This window comes from Bufo gargarizans, chromosome 8, assembly GCF_014858855.1.
Source record: "Bufo gargarizans isolate SCDJY-AF-19 chromosome 8, ASM1485885v1, whole genome shotgun sequence".
NCBI classification, from domain to species: Eukaryota; Metazoa; Chordata; class Amphibia; order Anura; family Bufonidae; genus Bufo; species Bufo gargarizans.
In genome coordinates, this window is record NC_058087.1 from 191054519 (window position 1) to 191073959 (window position 19441).

General features: G+C 47.2%; 1 protein-coding gene across 2 annotated transcripts in view; it reads right to left on the reverse strand.

Moving 5' to 3' along the window:
• The window catches only part of LOC122945126, a 110768-nt gene that overhangs the window by 34759 nt on the left and 56568 nt on the right, over positions 1-19441 (reverse strand). For both annotated transcript variants that reach the window (XM_044304014.1, XM_044304015.1), the window contains exons 12-15: positions 11160-11462; positions 7562-7906; positions 4110-4403; positions 3237-3569 (exon numbers count right to left, since the gene is read on the reverse strand). In XM_044304014.1, the coding sequence (XP_044159949.1) occupies positions 3237-3569; positions 4110-4403; positions 7562-7906; positions 11160-11462 (1275 nt within the window). The remainder of the gene's footprint in view (positions 1-3236; positions 3570-4109; positions 4404-7561; positions 7907-11159; positions 11463-19441) is intronic.

The window sequence follows — 19441 nt, forward strand, 5'->3', positions numbered from 1 at the left end:
AGGTGTGCAATACTCAGAGACATGGCCAAGGTAAGAAAGGCTGAAAGACGACCACCACTGAACAAGACACACAAGCTGAAACGTCAAGACTGGGCCAAGAAATATCTCAAGACTGATTTTTCTAAGGTTTTATGGACTGATGAAATGAGAGTGAGTCTTGATGGGCCAGATGGCTGGATTGGTAAAGGGCAGAGAGCTCCAGTCCGACTCAGACGCCAGCAAGGTGGAGGTGGAGTACTGGTTTGGGCTGGTATCATCAAAGATGAGCTTGTGGGACCTTTTCGGGTTGAGGATGGAGTCAAGCTCAACTCCCAGTCCTACTGCCAGTTTCTGGAAGACACCTTCTTCAAGCAGTGGTACAGGAAGAAGTCTGCAAGGTAAGAAAAACATGATTTTCATGCAGGACAATGCTCCATCACACGCGTCCAAGTACTCCACAGCGTGGCTGGCAAGAAAGGGTATAAAAGAAGAAAATCTAATGACATGGCCTCCTTGTTCACCTGATCTGAACCCCATTGAGAACCTGTGGTCCATCATCAAATGTGAGATTTACAAGGAGGGAAAACAGTCCACCTCTCTGAACAGTGTCTGGGAGGCTGTGGTTGCTGCTGCACGCAATGTTCATGGTGAACAGATCACAACACTGGCAGAATCCATGGATGGCAGGCTTTTGAGTGTCCTTGCAAAGAAAGGTGGCTATATTGGTCACTGATTTGTTTTTGTTTTGTTTTTGAATGTCAGAAATGTATATTTGTGAATGTTGAGATGTTATATTGGTTTCACTGGTAAAAATAAAAAATTGAAATGGGTATATATTTGTTTTTTGTTAAGTTGCCTAATAATTATGCACAGTAATAGTCACCTGCACACACAGATATCCCCCTAAAATAGCTAAAACTAAAAACAAACTAAAAACTACTTCCAAAAATATTCAGCTTTGATATTAATGAGTTTTTTGGGTTCATTGAGAACATGGTTGTTGTTCAATAATAAAATGAATCCTCAAAAATACAACTTGCCTAATAATTCTGCACTCCCTGTAGATGCATGTTGCATTGTCTTGTTTCCTGTACACCGTCCGTGACAGGTACACCCCGTAGGTGATTTACGTGTATGACGCTCTGCAGCAGGTACACCCCGCACGTGATGTACATGTATGACACTCTGCAGCAGGTACACCCCACAGGTGATGTACATGTATGACACTCTGCAGCAGGTACACCCCACAGGTGATGTACATGTATGATACTCTGCAGCAGGTACACCCCGCAGGTGATGTACATGTATGATACTCTGCAGCAGGTACACCCCACAGGTGATATACATGTATGATACTCTGCAGCAGGTACACCCCACAGGTGATGTACATGTATGATACTCTGCAGCAGGTACACCCCACAGGTGATGTACATGTATGACACTCTGCAGCAGGTACACCCCGCAGGTGATGTACATGTATGACGCTCTGCAGCAGGTACACCCCGCAGGTGATGTACATGTATGACGCCCTGCAGCAGGTACACCTCGCAGGTGATGTACATGTATGACGCTCTGCAGCAGGTACACCCCGTAGGTGATTTACGTGTATGACGCTCTGCAGCAGGTACACCCCGCACGTGATGTACATGTATGACACTCTGCAGCAGGTACACCCCACAGGTGATGTACATGTATGACACTCTGCAGCAGGTACACCCCACAGGTGATGTACATGTATGATACTCTGCAGCAGGTACACCCCGCAGGTGATGTACATGTATGATACTCTGCAGCAGGTACACCCCACAGGTGATATACATGTATGATACTCTGCAGCAGGTACACCCCACAGGTGATGTACATGTATGATACTCTGCAGCAGGTACACCCCACAGGTGATGTACATGTATGACACTCTGCAGCAGGTACACCCCGCAGGTGATGTACATGTATGACGCTCTGCAGCAGGTACACCCCACAGGCGATGTACATGTATGACGCCCTGCAGCAGGTACACCTCGCAGGTGATGTACATGTATGACACTCTGCAGCAGGTACACCCCACAGGCGATGTACATGTATGACACTCTGCAGCAGGTACACCCCACAGGTGATGCACATGTATGACACTCTGCAGCAGGTACACCCCGCAGGTGATGTACCTGTATGACGCTCTGCAGCAGGTACACCCCGCAGGTGATGTACATGTATGACGCTCTGCAGCAGGTACACCCCGCAGGTGATGTACATGTATGACGCCCTGCAGCAGGTACACCTCGCAGGTGATGTACATGTATGACACTCTGCAGCAGGTACACCCCACAGGCGATGTACATGTATGACACTCTGCAGCAGGTACACCCCACAGGTGATGTACATGTATGATACTCGGCAGCAGGTACACCCCGCAGGTGATGTACATGTATGATACTCTGCAGCAGGTACACCCCACAGGTGATATACATGTATGATACTCTGCAGCAGGTACACCCCACAGGTGATGTACATGTATGACACTCTGCAGCGGGTACACCCCACAGGTGATGCACATGTATGACACTCTGCAGCAGGTACACCCCGCAGGTGATGTACCTGTATGACGCTCTGCAGCAGGTACACCCCACAGGCGATGTACATGTATGACACTCTGCAGCAGGTACACCCCACAGGTGATGCACATGTATGACACTCTGCAGCAGGTACACCCCGCAGGTGATGTACCTGTATGACGCTCTGCAGCAGGTACACCCCGCAGGTGATGTACATGTATGACGCTCTGCAGCAGGTACACCCCGCAGGTGATGTACATGTATGACGCCCTGCAGCAGGTACACCTCGCAGGTGATGTACATGTATGACACTCTGCAGCAGGTACACCCCACAGGCGATGTACATGTATGACACTCTGCAGCAGGTACACCCCACAGGTGATGTACATGTATGATACTCGGCAGCAGGTACACCCCACAGGTGATGCACATGTATGACACTCTGCAGCAGGTACACCCCGCAGGTGATGTACCTGTATGACGCTCTGCAGCAGGTACGCCCCGCAGGTGATGTACGTGTATGACGCTCTGCAGCAGGTACACCCCGCAGGTGATGTACATGTATGACGCTCTACAGCAGGTACACCCCACAGGTGATGTTGGTGACATTTTATAATAAGTATCCACTTAAAAATAAATCACATTCACTTCATATAAGATGTTATTAATGATGTATCAGTTCTAGTTGGTAATTACTGAAGGACTCACCATAGACTTGCATTGGTCCTGTAGATTTCTCCACGTGTTGCCCTGAGCTCGGATGCTGCACTGTGCAGATGATCTCTGCTCCATCATGGTCTTGTATGGATGGTCTGACTACCAGGCTGGCGGTACAGCTGTACGTGTTGTCAGGCTGTCTTTCGGCAGTGGTTGTAGTGTCCTCGGTTAGGTTTAGATTTCTCTTCACCTTCCTCTTCATGTACCAGGTCACAGTGAGATCGTTTGGAAAGTACTGAGAGATTTTACACTGTAATCTGGCTTCAGTGTTCACATGGAAAACGGGTTTCTCTATTTCTTCAACGACCGGACGCCAGGGAAGATCTAGAAAGAAGTCACAGAAAACCGACCGATGAGGGATATTACTGGACGTCACTTGTTAGGATCTGTTCACACCTGTGATCTTTACTGAGACGTTCTGCTCTGTTATAGGAGAACAACAAGCAATGGCCGTGCGGGGTCCATTACACGCCGGACACCAGACCCCATTGACTATAAGGTCGGTTACCCTTCCGCCATAGCGCACAATACTGCAGCGTGCTGGGGGATGGAATCTTCTATGGAGTCTCTAAACTCCTATAATCCCGTTCTCTAATACATACATTTTATAAATCCACAGAATAATACAAGTCCAGATGACTGTGGGGACCGAAAACTATCCTTTACTACAATGTAACAGGGTCGACCTCCAGCTTATCCTACTGCATGTACTACTACTCCCACCAGATCTCTGCAGGAAATCATTCACAGTGCAGATGATGGGGGTCTGGTGGGAACCATCTATGGAGTCAGTGTGGTGCAGGGGGTGACTAGGCCATCAGTGTTCTGTGCGGTGCGATGACCGGGGTCCTTCTAGGGCCGTACCTGTTACACGGAGGTCGTGATGCTGAGGAGATGTCAGGGATTCATGCTCCCAAGTCACTCGCACTCCAGAGCGGAAATCTTTCCAGGGAACTGTGCATTCACTTGTAGCATCAAAGGTCTGTTCCTCGTCCATCTGGATAAGTTTTCTGGTTGAAGGGATTGATTTATTATCTGCCATATTATTCCAGGTAATATTAATACTTGATGGATAAAACTTTAATAAACTCATGGAGCAGGTCACTGTGTCTGATGCACCGGGGGTTAACGTCACCGGCTTCGCTATCGGCGGAGTCACTGGGGGTAAAACATATGATGAGCTTTGTGTATGTGTTATACAATCCTATAAACGTCCCTACTCTTGTAATGTGCTGCATACATAGATTTCAGTGCAGCAGCTCTTAAAATGCACTGTATACATAGATGTCCGTGCAGCAGCTCTTAAAATGCACTGTATACATAGATGTCAGTGCAGCAGCTCTCAGAATGCACTGTATACATAGATGTCCGTGCAGCAGCTCTCAGAATGTGCTGTGTACATAGATGTCAGTGCAGCAGATCTCAGAATGCGCTGTATACATAGATGTCCGTGCAGCAGCTCTCAGAATGCGCTGTATACATAGATGTCAGTGCAGATACTCTCAGAATGCGCTGTATACATAGATGTCAGTGCAGCAGCTCTCAGAATGTGCTGTATACATAGATGTCAGTGCAGCAGCTCTCAGAATGCGCTGTATACATAGATGTCAGTGCAGCAGCTCTCAGAATGTGCTGTATACATAGATGTCAGTGCAGCAGCTCTCAGAATGCACTGTATACATAGATGTCAGTGCAGCAGCTCTCAGAATGCGCTGTATACATAGATGTCAGTGCAGCAGCTCTCAGAATGTGCTGTATACATAGATGTCAGTGCAGCAGCTCTCAGAATGCGCTGTATACATAGATGTCAGTGCAGCAGCTCTCAGAATGCGCTGTATACATAGATGTCAGTGCAGCAGCTCTCAGAATGCACTGTATACATAGATGTCAGTGCAGCAGCTCTCAGAATGTGCTGTATACAAAGATGTCAGTGCAGCGGCTCTCAGAATGCGCTGTATACATAGATGTCAGTGCAGCAGCTCTCAGAATGTGCTGTATACATAGATGTCAGTGCAGCAGCTCTCAGAATGCACTGTATACATAGATGTCAGTGCAGCAGCTCTCAGAATGTGCTGTATACATAGATGTCAGTGCAGCAGCTCTCAGAATGCACTGTATACATAGATGTCAGTGCAGCAGCTCTCAGAATGCGCTGTATACATAGATGTCAGTGCAGCAGCTCTCAGAATGCGCTGTATACATAGATGTCAGTGCAGCAGCTCTCAGAATGTGCTGTATACATAGATGTCAGTGCAGCGGCTCTCAGAATGCGCTGTATACATAGATGTCAGTGCAGCAGCTCTCAGAATGTGCTGTATACATAGATGTAAGTGCAGCAGCTCTCAGAATGCACTGTATACATAGATGTCAGTGCAGCAGCTCTCAGAATGTGCTGTGTACATAGATGTCAGTGTGGCAGCTCTAAGAATGCGCTGTATACATAGATGTCAGTGCAGCAGCTCTCAGAATGCGCTGTATACATAGATGTCAGTGCAGCAGCTCTCAGAATGCCTTTTATACATAGATGTCAGTGCAGCAGCTCTCAGAATGCCCCTCATACATAGATGTCAGTGCAGCAGCTCTCAGAATGCGCTGTATACATAGATGTCAGTGCAGCAGCACTAAGAATGCCCTGCATACATAGATATCAGTGGAGCAGCTCTCAGAATGTGCTGTATACATAGATGTCAGTACAGCAGCTCTCAGAATGCCCTGCATACATAGATGTCAGTGCAGCAGCTCTCAGAATGCGCTGTATACATAGATGTCAATGCAGCAGCTCTCAGAATGTGCTGTATACATAGATGTCAGTAGAGCAGCTCTCAGAAAGTGCTGTATACATAGATGTCAGTACAGCAGCTCTCAGAAAGTGCTGTATACATAGATGTTAGTGCAGCAGCTCTCAGAATGTGCTGTGTACATAGATGTCAGTGCAGCAGCTCTCAGAATGTGCTGTTTACATAGATGTCAGTGCAGCAGCTCTTAGAATGCGCTGTGTACATAGATGTCCGTGCAGCAGCTCTCAGAATGCGCTGTATACATAGATGTCAGTGCAGCAGCTCTCAGAATGCGCTGTGTACATAGATGTCAGTGCAGCAGCTCTTAGAATGCGCTGTGTGCATAGATGTCAGTGCAGCAGCTCTCAGAATGCGCTGTATACATAGATGTCAGTGCAGCAGCTCTCAGAATGTGCTGTATACATAGATGTCAGTCCAGCAGCTCTCAGAATGTGCTGTATACATAGATGTCAGTGCAGCAGCTCGCAGAATGCGCTGTGTGCATAGATGTCAGTGCAGCAGCTCTCAGAATGTGCTGTATACATAGATGTCAGTGCAGCAGCTCTCAGAATGCGCTCTGTATACATAGATGTCAGTGCAGCAGCTCTCAGAATGCGCTCTGTATACATAGATGTCAGTGCAGCAGCTCTCAGAATGCGCTCTGTATACATAGATGTCAGTGCAGCAGCTCTCAGTATGCGCTGTATACATAGATGTCAGTGCAGCAGCTCTCAGAATGCGCTGTATACATAGATGTCAGTGCAGCAGCTCTCAGAATGTGCTGTATACATAGATGTCAGTGCAGCAGCTCTCAGAATGTGCTGTATACATAGATGTCAGTGCAGCAGCTCTCAGAATGCGCTGTATACATAGATGTCAGTGCAGCAGCTCTCAGAATGCGCTGTATACATAGATGTCAGTGCAGCAGCTCTCAGAATGCGCTGTGTACATAGATGTCAGTGCAGCAGCTCTCAGAATGCCCTGTATACATAGATGTCAGTGCAGCAGCTCTCAGAATGCGCTGTATACATAGATGTCAGTGCAGCAGCTCTCAGAATGTGCTGTATACATAGATGTCAGTGCAGCAGCTCTCAGAATGCGCTGTATACATAGATGTCAGTGCAGAGCTCTCAGAATGTGCTGTGTACATAGATGTCAGTGCAGAGCTCTCAGAATGTGCTGTGTACATAGATGTCAGTGCAGCAGATCTCAGAATGTGCTGTATACATAGATGTCAGTGCAGCAGCTCTCAGAATGCGCTGTGTACATAGATGTCAGTGCAGCAGCTCTCAGAATGCACTGTATACATAGATGTCAGTGCAGCAGCTCTCAGAATGTGCTGTATACATAGATGTCAGTGCAGCAGCTCTCAGAATGTGCTGTATACATAGATGTCAGTGCAGCAGCTCTCACCCTGAGATCTCTATATAACAGTGCAGCGTGGTGAAGAACTGTAGGTGCATTTTATAACTATACCCTTACATCTAATAACCCAACCCATAATTCCTGATGGTCCAGTGTGTCCAGAGAGTTACTCACATGAGATGAAGAGAGGTTCTGTGCTTCTCTCTATGGGGCGATCCAGGCTCGGGTGCTGTACTTCACACATGAACTGAATCCCATGGTAATGTATGGGAAATGAGTGGACGTGTAATGAGGCTTTACAGCGGTATCCAGTGTCTGAATATTGGGCTGCTATGGGCTCGATCCGGCATTGGTACTTTTCTGCGGGGACATAATCATCGCGTCCTCTCTCCTTCACAAACCAGGTGACGGTCAGTTTATTGGGGAAGTATCCGCTGATGTCACAGTGCACGTTTACTTCTTTATTGATTAAGATAATTGGTGTGGATATCTCTCCGACTTCTGGGCGCCAGGGTAGACCTATACATATAGGAAAAGCGCTAAACCTCATGGACGTAATTCTACAAATACATCAATGATAACGGGAACAGCAGCAATAATCGCATCATGTACGTCCAGAATCCAGCAAATACAGGAATTATCAGTTGTTTCAGAACTTTTCCTTCTATGTAATGTTACCGTATTTTTTGCTTTATAAGAAATAATATTGCCATAAAGTGCTTGTGTCTTCTAATTGGTAGTCAGGGCGATCCGGCAGTGCCGCACTCCCCGACTGCTTCCTAATGATCCGGCAGAGCGCATTCAGCAGTAGTGAAGGGACATGGGAGTTTTTATTAACCCTTTCGCTACCAGCGCCGTACATGTATGGTGCTGGTAGCGCTGTGCAAGCATTACGACCGCTTGCGCATGCAGCAGGCGTCATGGCCGGCAAGTCTCTGCTGTTTCAAACAGCAAAGACCTGCGGCTAATTACCGCAACTGGCAATAATGCCGATCACGGTAATTAAATTCTTTAGATGCCGTCATCAAGTGCGGCCAATCGGGACTTCAGTACATGCGCTGAATGCTTTGAGTCTCTATGAAGAAATTCAGAGCATTAATTCTGCAATTCTTATTTTGGCCACCAGATGGCAGGCCAACATAAGAAATCAGCAAAATGCAAAGAAATTGTCACCTTACAGGTCAAAATTAAAAAAACATAATTTTTAAGGTCATTTATGAGCCTTAAAATGATAAAAAATAAATAAAAAAAGTTAAATATATAAAAATAAATTTAAAAGTTAAAATCACCCCTCTTTTCGTATAATAAAAAATTAATAAATAAACGATAAATATAAACATACTGGGTATCACTGAGACTGAAAACGGCCATAATATTAAAATATAAAAGAAAAAAAATCCAATACAGTGAATGGCGTAACGGAAAAAAGCGTCAAAATGGCCGATTAGCCATTTTTTTTATTTCTTCTCTCACCCAAAGAAATTCCATAAAAATGAGATCCAAAAGTCATGCACACTCCAAATTGGTATCAATAAAAACTATGAATTGTCCTGCAAAACAGCTCAGTGGACACAAGTATACAAAAGTTATGGGGGTCAGAATATGGTGATGTAAAAAAAATATATAAATTCTCAAAGTTAAAATTTATTTTTACACTATTAACACATAAAAACCTATACATATGGGGTATCGTTGTAATCGTACCGACCGAGAGAATGAAGGGCATGGGTCAGTTGTGCCATAAACAAAATTCAGTGGGAACAAAACCCGTAAAACGGTGAAGGGATTGCGTTTTTGTTTTTTTTCAATTCCACCCCATTTGAAATCTTTTCCCGCTTCCCACTACATTTTATGCCATAATTAATGATGGCATTAGAAAGTACAACTTGTCCCACAAAAAATAAGCCCTCATACAGCTATGTGACTGGAAATATAAAAAAAAGTTATGGCTCACGGAAAATAGGGAAGAAAAATGAAAACGCAAAAACGACAAAAAACCTCCGGCAGCCAAAGGGTTAAAGATGATAAATGTGTGTGTTTGTAAACCACATTACATTCAAAGAGGACCAAGAAAATATTTTTTCTTATTTTCTGTTGTCTAATCCTGGGGTGCGTCTTATAAAGTGAAGAATACGGTATATATAGTATTTCTTTTTAAACGCCATTAATTCCATAGCACTGTGCATCTGTAAAGGGGTTCACATACATGATAGAAAACAAAACAAGTACAAAAGCCTGAATGTATTAACAGGCTGGTAGAGAGGAGCAGAGGACCCTGCGCAGGAGGGTTTAACATGTACAGAGATATAATCCCTCGTCTCCTTTGAGGGTAGGATGTTTTGTTCCTAGGTTCGCTATGTGGGGGGAATTTATCAAACCCTTCCATCCAGAATTCTGGCTTCAGAAATTTTTCTAAATAAGGGCTTTGCATCTTTTGGGCCCCTTGTCAGTGGCGTGCCTACGGTGTTAGACACTCGGGGCAGTCCTTTTTCTGCCCCCTCCCCCACCCCCTCACAGTAGTATTGCCCTTATTGTACAACCTTCACAGTAGTTTTGTCCAGATATGTGCCTGCTTACGGTAGTTATGCCAATATTGTGCCCCCTCACAGTATTTATGCCTTCATTGTACAACTTTCACAGTAGTTATGCCCACACTGTGCCCCCTCACAGTAGTTATGCTCTCATTGTACAACTTTCACAGTAGTTATGTCCACATTGTGCCCCTTAAAGTGCTCATCCCTTCATTGTGCCCCCTTTATAGTAGTAATGCCTTCTGTGTGCCCCCTTCACAGTAGTTATGCTCTCATTGTACTTTCTTAAAGTGCTTATCCCTTCATTGTGCCCCCTTCATAGTAGTAATGCCCTCTGTGTGCCCCCTTCACAGTAATAATCCCGATTGTGACAGATAAAACAGGATTCAGCACACAATCGGTGATTGTCACATCTTCTCTCTTCTTCCCTTGTACAATGAGCTCCGCACAGGTCACAGAGCAGCCCAGAGAACTCTCCCATGGAAGTCAATGAGGTTCCTCCTGACCACTGTGTCTATGGACCACGGGGCTGCCATAAAACCATTAATGCCGTGTAAATGCTAAGGACAGCTCAACCAAGATGGCCGCCCCCATAATCATCTTCAGGAAACAGAAAAAATCCAATACATCTGCCATCAGAAAATAAAAACAGATTAGGCTACTTTCAGACCAGGAAAAACGCTTCCGTTACCATAATACAACCGTCTGCGTCTGTTCTTAACGGATCCGGTTGTATTATCTCTAAAATAGCCATGACGGATCCGTCTCGAAAACCATTGTAAGTCAATGGGGGACTGATCCGTTTTCTATTGTGTCAGAGAAAACGGATCAGTCCCCATTGACTTACATTGTGTGTCAGGACGGATCCGTCTTGCTCTGCACCACATCACGGACAGGAAAATGCTGCTTGCAGAGCAGAGATGTGTTACTATCTGGCAGAAAACCTTGTTGGTGACACGTTTCCGTTACCTTGCCTCGGGGCAGCCTCCTGGCACGCTTCTGTAGGGAGGCTGCTGTCTGAACAGGTCTTATAATGATGATATGATGCACATTATATCGGCTCTATGTGGAGGAGGAGTCCATAGGATGATGTTTTCATACAATTCTACCTCTCCTAATGGTGTCTGCACTGAACGAAGCTGCTGATTTCAGGATAAATACCAACCTGGACATATTCTCTAATTCATTGGTGTTACCTGTGGAGTAAAGAACATGGGCATGATGGCCTCCGAATGTATTACCTGCGTCCCTTATGTACATCTCTCTCCTTTCTGGTCCACACAGTGATCCGTGGCTCCAGGTGACTATGATCTTAAAGTCATGGTCGGTGATGACCTCCTCCGGGACGGTGCACTGACTCCTCACATTGTAGGTTGAGTCTGGATTCTCTTCATAGGTTTCTCTGGATGTTACTTCACTGTCTGAACTGCAGCTCCACTTGATGTCTATCGGCTTGGGGTAAAAACCCTGCAAGCTGAGAGTACAGAGACCTTCTCCTCTCTGTCCGAGAGACCACCGTATGGGCTCCTGCATCCTGGGAGAAGCTGGACAAGAGAATAGATGTTACACCGCTGCAGAATAGGGAGAAATCATCTGGTCTGGTAAATTTGTCAATTTCATAGATGATAATATAAAAAACTGAAGTACTGGGCACTCCCAGATTTTGTGACCAATATTGAATTTATTAATTAGAACTATGTGCTAGGTCAATGTTAAATACTAATACATACTACAATTTCAATCAATAAAATCCATTATATAACACTCATAATAAAATCATGCCAATAATATTCCCATTCACTAGCAGCCTTCAAGGGTGTGAGTCCATTATTTCGAATCTCCGATCCGATGAAATACAGTATGGGAAGACAATGCTTTCGAGAAAAAATATTCGGATAAACAGAAATGTCTCTTTAACTTAATTAACTTGTGTTAAAGTGCTTGCCCAAAGTTCGTTCAAGCGGCGTCCCGCTACATTAAATTCTCAGTGGCGTCCCACTGAAATGAATAAATGTGTATTGCCAACACAAAATCGGTAATAAACTGCAATGCTCTAGACGTTGGTCTTTAGATATATTCGACCGTAGTCCTGCTAGTTGTATTAACCGTTTCAGTCTGACTCTCCCACGTCGGCCGCTTGTTTGCACATAAGTTGTGCACAATCTTCATCAAGCTTTCGGTCGCCACTGAGAATTTAATGTAGCGGGACGCCGCTTGAACGAACTTTGGGCAAGCACTTTAACACAAGTTAATTAAGTTGAAGAGACATTTCTGTTTATCCGAATATTTTTTCTCGAAAGCATTATCTTCCCATATTTAATCGGATCGGAGATTCGAAATAATGGACTCACACCCTTGAAGGCTGCTAGTGAATGGGAATAATGCAGATAATCCAACTAGCTTTATCGATTTTATTGATACGATTTTATTGGCATGATTTTATTATGAGTGTTATATAATGGATTTCATTGATTGAAATTGTAGTATGTATTAGTATTTAACATTGACCTAGCACATAGTTCTAATTAAAAAAATTCAATATTGGTCACAAAATCCGGGAGTGCCCAGTACTTCTGTTTCTTTATATTGTATACTGCTGAATAGATTGGGTGAATCTATTTCACTGAGAGCACCTCACTTGATCTTGGGTGACCCAGTGCGTCACATTATACCTGTATTGCTCATAGATGATGATGTCCTAAGTTAGAAGACACTAGAGATGAGCAAATTTCTAAAAATCGATTTGGCCGGTTCGGCGAATTTTTCGAAAAGATTTGCTTCGATCCGAATTTATTTGCAGCAAATTGCGTAAAAAAACGGCTATTTTCTGGCTGCTGAGAGCCTGTATAGCAGTGTAGAACACTGTGCCTTGCAGTAACACGCATAGGGAGTCTGCTGTGGTAGTGAAATAATACTGTGAGTCAGTATGACAAGCAGATGACAGGAGTCGCTCTTAGAATCACTGCACACTTCACAAATTTGGGCAGTCACGGGGCCAAAACTGACCAAATAACTCAAGTGTGAACTCAGCCTTTCAGGTCGATGTTAGCGCCAAGAAGAAGCGCACTCCTTTTACACCGTCGGCAGCTGATTCCACATAGATGTCTACAGAACCTGTTCTATTAAACGCTTATACAAGTAGAGCCCCCGACAGAGTGGAGAGGGTGTCAGCAGTAAGTGTGTGTTGATGTCACTGATTATTTTGCCCTTCCTCTGATCTGTCAGAACAATAACCCCCCCCAAAAAGATCCTGTCTGTGGTGCATTCTAGGGAATCGACCGATTATCGGATTTACCGATATTATCGGCCGATATTCAGGATTTTGAACGCTATCGGTATCGGCATTTATTTTGCCGATATTCCAATAGTGTATGGGGAACACAGATCGCGCTGCTGTCAGCGCTCTCCGTGTTCCCCTTAGCAGCACAGGGGAGAAGGAAGCAGTGTCTCCTCCCCCTGTGCTGCTGCTGCCGCCAATGAGAGGACAGGGGACAAGAGGAGGGGAGGGGCTGTGGCCACTGCACCACCAATGAAGCTTAATCTCTCATTTATTCATATACAGGAGGCGGGAGCTGCAGGATCACATAGCCGGCTCCCGGCCTCTATGAGCGGTAGCTGCGATCTGCGGTAGTTAACCCCTCAGGTGCCGCGGATCGCAGCTACTGCTCATAGAGGTCGGGAGCCGGCTATGTGATTCTGCAGCCAGCTCCCGCCTCCTGTATATGAATAAATGAGAGAGGGGTTGTCCAAGTTATATTTATTGATGACCTATCCCCAGGATAGGTCATTAATATCAGATCGGCAGGGGTCCGACACCCGGCACCCCCTCCGATCAGCTGTTTGAAGAGAAGGCGTGCGTGGTGTCATGAGTCTCCTCTTCAAACAGCTGATCGGAGGGGGTGCCTGGTCATCAAGAAATATAACTTGGACAACCCCTTTAATCTTAATTGGTGGTGCAGTGCACCCCCCCCAACCCCAGTATTAGATATTGGTGGCGCAGTGCGCCCCCCCTCCCCCCCCCAGTATTAAGCATTGGCGGCGCAGTGCGCCTCCCCCCCAAGCCCCCCCAGTATTAAGCATTGGTGGCGCAGTGCACCCCTCCACAGGATCCCCTCTCCCCTCCTCCTCCGATCGGAGCCCCAGCAGTGTAATGTGTGACAGGGACAGTGTGACCTCCTATTCACTCTGATAGATCTCTATCAGGGTGAAAAGGACAAGGGTTCTAGTCCCTAAGGGGGCTAAAAGTTAGTAAAAAAAAGTTACAAAAATAAAACACCAAAATATTAAGTATAAATGAAAAAGAAAGATTTACAAAAAAAAACACTACACATTAACAATAAACATTAATTTTCAGCAGATTTGTGGGAATTTTTAATTTTTATTTCAAAAATAAAAATTCCCAGAATATCGGTATAAATTATCGGCTATCGGCCTGAAAGTTCACAAATTATCGGTATCGGCCCTAAAAAATCAATATCGGTCGATCCCTAGTGCATTCGCCTTCACTCGGTCAGCATTTGGTCAGTAATCCATCAGTATTGCTAATGCCAAAAAAAACAGGAGTGGATCTAAAACGGAGATGACACGTGAATGGAATATTTGCATGTCTTCTGTGTTTTGTACCCACTCCTGCTTTTGGCTACCAAATTATAAGCCAATTCTGATGGGACCATACAGGCCTTACAGCTGCTACACATACAGGATCCGTTGTGTGTCTCAATTTTACTTCCTTCTGACAGATTAGAAGAAAGGTCAAACAAATGATGTCAGCCAGGCTGAAAGGCAAAATAGTGGACCAGTCATGAAGTGGGGAGGGTGGGAACAGCACGAGAAGTCCACAGAGTGGACCTATGAAATAGTGGAAATGTGGAAGCAGCATGAGGAGACCACAGAGTGGCCCAATGACACAGTTTGGGGGTGGCGGCAGCATCAGGAGGCTACCAAGTGGCACAATGACAGAGTCTGGAGTTGACATTAGCAGGAGAAGGCCACCGAGTGGCACAATGACCGAGTCTGGAGTTGGCAGCAGTATGAGGAGGCCACTGAGTGGCACAATGACCGAGTCTGGAGTTGGCAGCAGTATGAGGAGGCCACTGAGTGGCACAATGACCGAGCCTGGAGTTGGCAGAGGTATGAGGAGGCCACAGAGTGGCACAATGACCGAGTCTTGAGGTGGCAGCAGTATGAGGAGGCCACCGAGTGGGACAATGACAGTCTGGAGGTGGTGACAGCAGCAGCATCAGGATACCACAGAGTGGCAAGGTGACATAGCATGGATATGGCAGCAGCATCAGGATACCACAGAGTGGCAAGGTGACAATGTGCATATGGCAGCAGCAGTATCAGGAGACCTTAAGGCTGGGTTCACACCTGAGTGTTTTACAGCATGTTCCTACGCGCTGTAAAACGCTCAAGAAGCAAAAACCAATGCTTCCCTATCGGCATGGTTCTCACCTGAGCGTTTTACAGCGCGTACGATCGCACTGTAAAATGCCCGACGCCCCAAGAAGTACAGGAGCTTTTTTTGGGGTGCATTGTCGCGCGTTCCCGCACATAGACCTAGCGGGAACGCGTGACAATGGGCGTTTGCTTGTCTCCTCGGCACGTATGTAAACGCTTGTAAACAGCGCTTATCGGGTACGCTTATGTGTGAACCCGGCCTAAAGTGACCCGGTGACAGAGTGGGGCGGTGGGTGGCAATACCAGTACCCGCTGATGAAGGTGGGTGAAAGAAGGAGCACTTGGCATTAGATGTGTGGCATCAGGCGGGTGGCAGCATCAGAGTAGCTGAGACGGGTAGCCAGACGAAACCACTCTCTTTTGTCAAAGTGTTGCTGTGGCACCATGGATGATCATAAGTCTAATGCATCAGGCATTGGTGGGTGGAAATCCTGGCTAATCCACGCCTGATTCATCTTGACAAAGGTCAGTCTCTCCACATTTTGGGTGGACAGGCGAGTTCTCATTGGGATTACTATGGCCCCCGCCACACTAAACACCCGCTCTGATGCCACACTACTGGCCGGACAGCACAGCTTTTCCAGGGCAACTCTGCTAGTTGCGGCCACAAATCCAGTTTGGCCGCTCAGTAGTCCAGCAGATCTTTAATGTGGGTTGGACGATGGAGCAGATGGGCAGCAGTTTGTACTCCCTCTCAGTGGGTGTAAAAAAAGGCCCCCATTTTTTCCAAGAAGGTGGAGAGTCCTCTGCCGAATGGTGACAATTCGGCTGTCACTACGCAAGCAAGTGAGCATGCATCGGGCCATTTGTGCAAGTGACTCGGTGGGACTCCCTGCCTCCATCTCCACTGCATACTGCCACTGTGTGTCTGTGTCCTCTGTCTCATCTTCCTCATCGCCCTGTAGCTCCTCTGGCTGCTCCTGATCCTCCTCTCCTGTCAGCTGAGTAGAAAAACCACCCATTTCGCTACACATTGCCTGTGATCCAATGTCCTCCTCCTCTTCCTCCTCCTCTTTCAGTTCAGCCCCCACAGGGCTCATGTGGCCGTGAGATCCAAGCACCACGTCTCCTGTTCCCTGACCAGCCATTGTTACCACCATCTGTTTCAGGACATGAAGCAGTGGAATGATGTTGTTAATTCCATACTCCTGGCAACTGACAAATAACGTGGCCTCCTCAAAGGGCCTGAGCAAACGTCAGGTGTCATGTATGAGCGGCCACTGGCTGACATCGAAGTTATACAGGGGAGTACTCCTATCCGCTTGGATCATCAAGAAATCGTTGATGGCCTTTCTCTGTTCGTATAGCTGGTCCAACATATGGAGGGTGGAAACGTCGCATATCAGCCTATGTTGGGGGATGCCGTTCTGCCACTGCAGCTCAAGGACGGTGTGCTTTGCGGTGTACGAGTGGCTGAAGTGCATGCAAAGTTTTCTAGCCATTTTTAGGATGTCTTGCAGATGGGTTGAAGACTTCAGGAACCACTTGACAACCAGATTGAACATGTGCGCCATGCAGGACGCATGGCTCAGCCCTCTTTGATGCAGCACCGACACCATGTTCTTCCCGTTGTCGGTCACCATGGTTCCAATTTTGAGTTGTCGCGGAGAAAGCCAGGATTCGATTTCTTGATGAAGGACACGGAGCAGTTCCTCCCCTGTGTGACTGTTCGCCCAGGCAAACGAGGTGCAGAACAGCGTGACACCGCCGTGCCCTGCATATGTGGTATGCTAGAGGGGCACTGTGACTTCTCCCTGCAGTTGAGGCTGAGGACATGGTGGAGGAGGCAGAGACGGACATTGTCACAGGACCAACGGCGTGACAGCATGGAGGCGGAAGCGGCGTGACCTGGCCAAGTTGCTGCTGTGGCTGTGCAGGAACCACATTCACCCAGTGGGATGTAAAGGACATATATTGTCCCTGACTGTGTTACGACACTCACCGCCAGGTAGATGACGCCGCTGGTTAGTGAATAAACCCCTTTCTCCAGGAATGCAGTTTTTAATCCAGCCGATCATCAAACCCCCGAATGGAGCATACGAACGTCGCAACTCCCGATCAGTAATTCAGTCGAACTCCCTCCACAGCTAGCAAAATACGAAAGCGCTGTCCCAATAATAAATCCCTCCATAAACGAGACCAAGCTCCGTCTTGAAAGTCAAACAGGGAATGTTTTATTGAGGGCTACCCGCCCATTTTTATGCAGGTCCCCATCTGGTGGACACGCCCCTAGGGGCCCAGAATGGAGACTGGGACACAGGACAGACATGTAGCACTACAGAGACAATACATCCCCACAATGCATTATGGTTTTCTCCTCTCTGCCCTGGCGACACCCGAAGAATAATCCAATTATCTCCCAAGACAGAGGGAAATCACCAATACACATGTGGGGACAACAGAACAGACATCACCATTTAAACACACAATGTCACAACCCTTTTCAATACACAGACATTTAACATATCCCACAATGGCACAAATTAGTCCAGGAGGTCAAGTTGGTTCAAGTCCTTTGTGAACAAGGAGGCCATTTGGGTTAACTAGCAACACACTCCTCTCCTGGGTGGCCGTCTGTTTAGTAGTTCCAATCGGTATGTGGGGAAACACACGAACAGGGGCATATGGACAGGAAATCCAGCGAAATGAGGGCAAACAGACGAACCAGCAATATAGGTCTATACAGATGGATCTGTCACACGGCTCCCCCCTTGTGGGACACTCCGGCAGACCCGGCTTGACCCTTTAGCGGGTCAACTTGGGGATGACCGGACTAGGAGGTAGCAAGAACGTCGGTTTGCCGGGACAATCCATCTGCATTCCCATTCTGCTTACCGGGTCGGTAGCTGATGGTGAAGTTATACGGTTGTAAAGCTAAACTCCACCGCAGCAGTCTCCCATTGTCTCCTGAGACCCGGTTAAGCCAGACAAGGGGATTGTGGTCCGTCACAAGGGAAAATTCCTGTCCATACAAATAAGGGCTTAACTTTTTCAATGCCCAGACCAGGGCCAAGCATTCCTTCTCCACTGCCGCATAACTCACTTCTCGGGGTAACAGCTTTCTACTGAGATATGCGACAGGGTGCTCTCCTCCATCTTCCCCGACCTGGCTCAGCACAGCCCCCAGTCCATACATGGAAGCATCCGTATGGACGAGAAAACGTTTGTTAGGGACTGGGGCAGCCAGGACAGGGGCATTTACAAGAGCCTGTTTGAGTGCTTGAAACGCAGCTTCACAAGCCGGAGACCACAGGACCTGCTTAGGGAGGTTTTTCTTGGTCAGGTCAGTCAGGGGCTTAGCAATAGTGCTGTAGTCTGGGACAAAGCGTCTGTAATACCCTGCTGTCCCTAGGAAGGCTAACACCTGGGTCTTAGTGATAGGTGTGGGCCAGTTAGCTACTGCCTCTATCTTAGCCGGCTCCGGTCTCTGGCTCCCACACCCCACTCTGTGACCCAGGTATTGCACTTCAGCCATGCCTAGATGGCACTTCTCTGGCTTCAATGTCAGGCCAGCAGCCCGAATTTTATCCAAAACTACCCCTACATGTACTAGGTGTTCCTCCCAGGACCCACTGTACAGGGCCGGACTGGCCCACCGGGATACCGGGAAATTTCCCGCTAGGCCGCCGGCCCTGGGGCCGCTTTACGATGTGTCTGCACCTTTTCGGCGGCCGGCAGGCCGAATCTGAAAGCTCTGTAGTGGTGGCCGGTGGGTGGAGCTGAGCAGGCCGGCAGCCGGCCTCCGTGGGAGCGGCACTTCTCCCTCCGACCACCTGGTGTCACTGTGAGCAGCAGCCCGTGATCCTCCTGGCTTGCTGTCCTGTGTGTGGCTGCCCCTCTCTGACTTCCTGCAAGTGGCCTCACCTCCACATTCAATATGCCGGGCCCAGGCCGCAGACCGGAAGCAGAGCCCGACCCCTGTGTCTGCCGCCCGCCGTCATGACCGATGCAAACAGCCCTGAGAGGACTTGAGGAGCCGCAAATACTGGGGGTAAGAAGGGGCCAGGCTGTGCCTACATGTGACTGTGCAGGCTGTCAGGGTTATGTAGTGTATATTATTTAC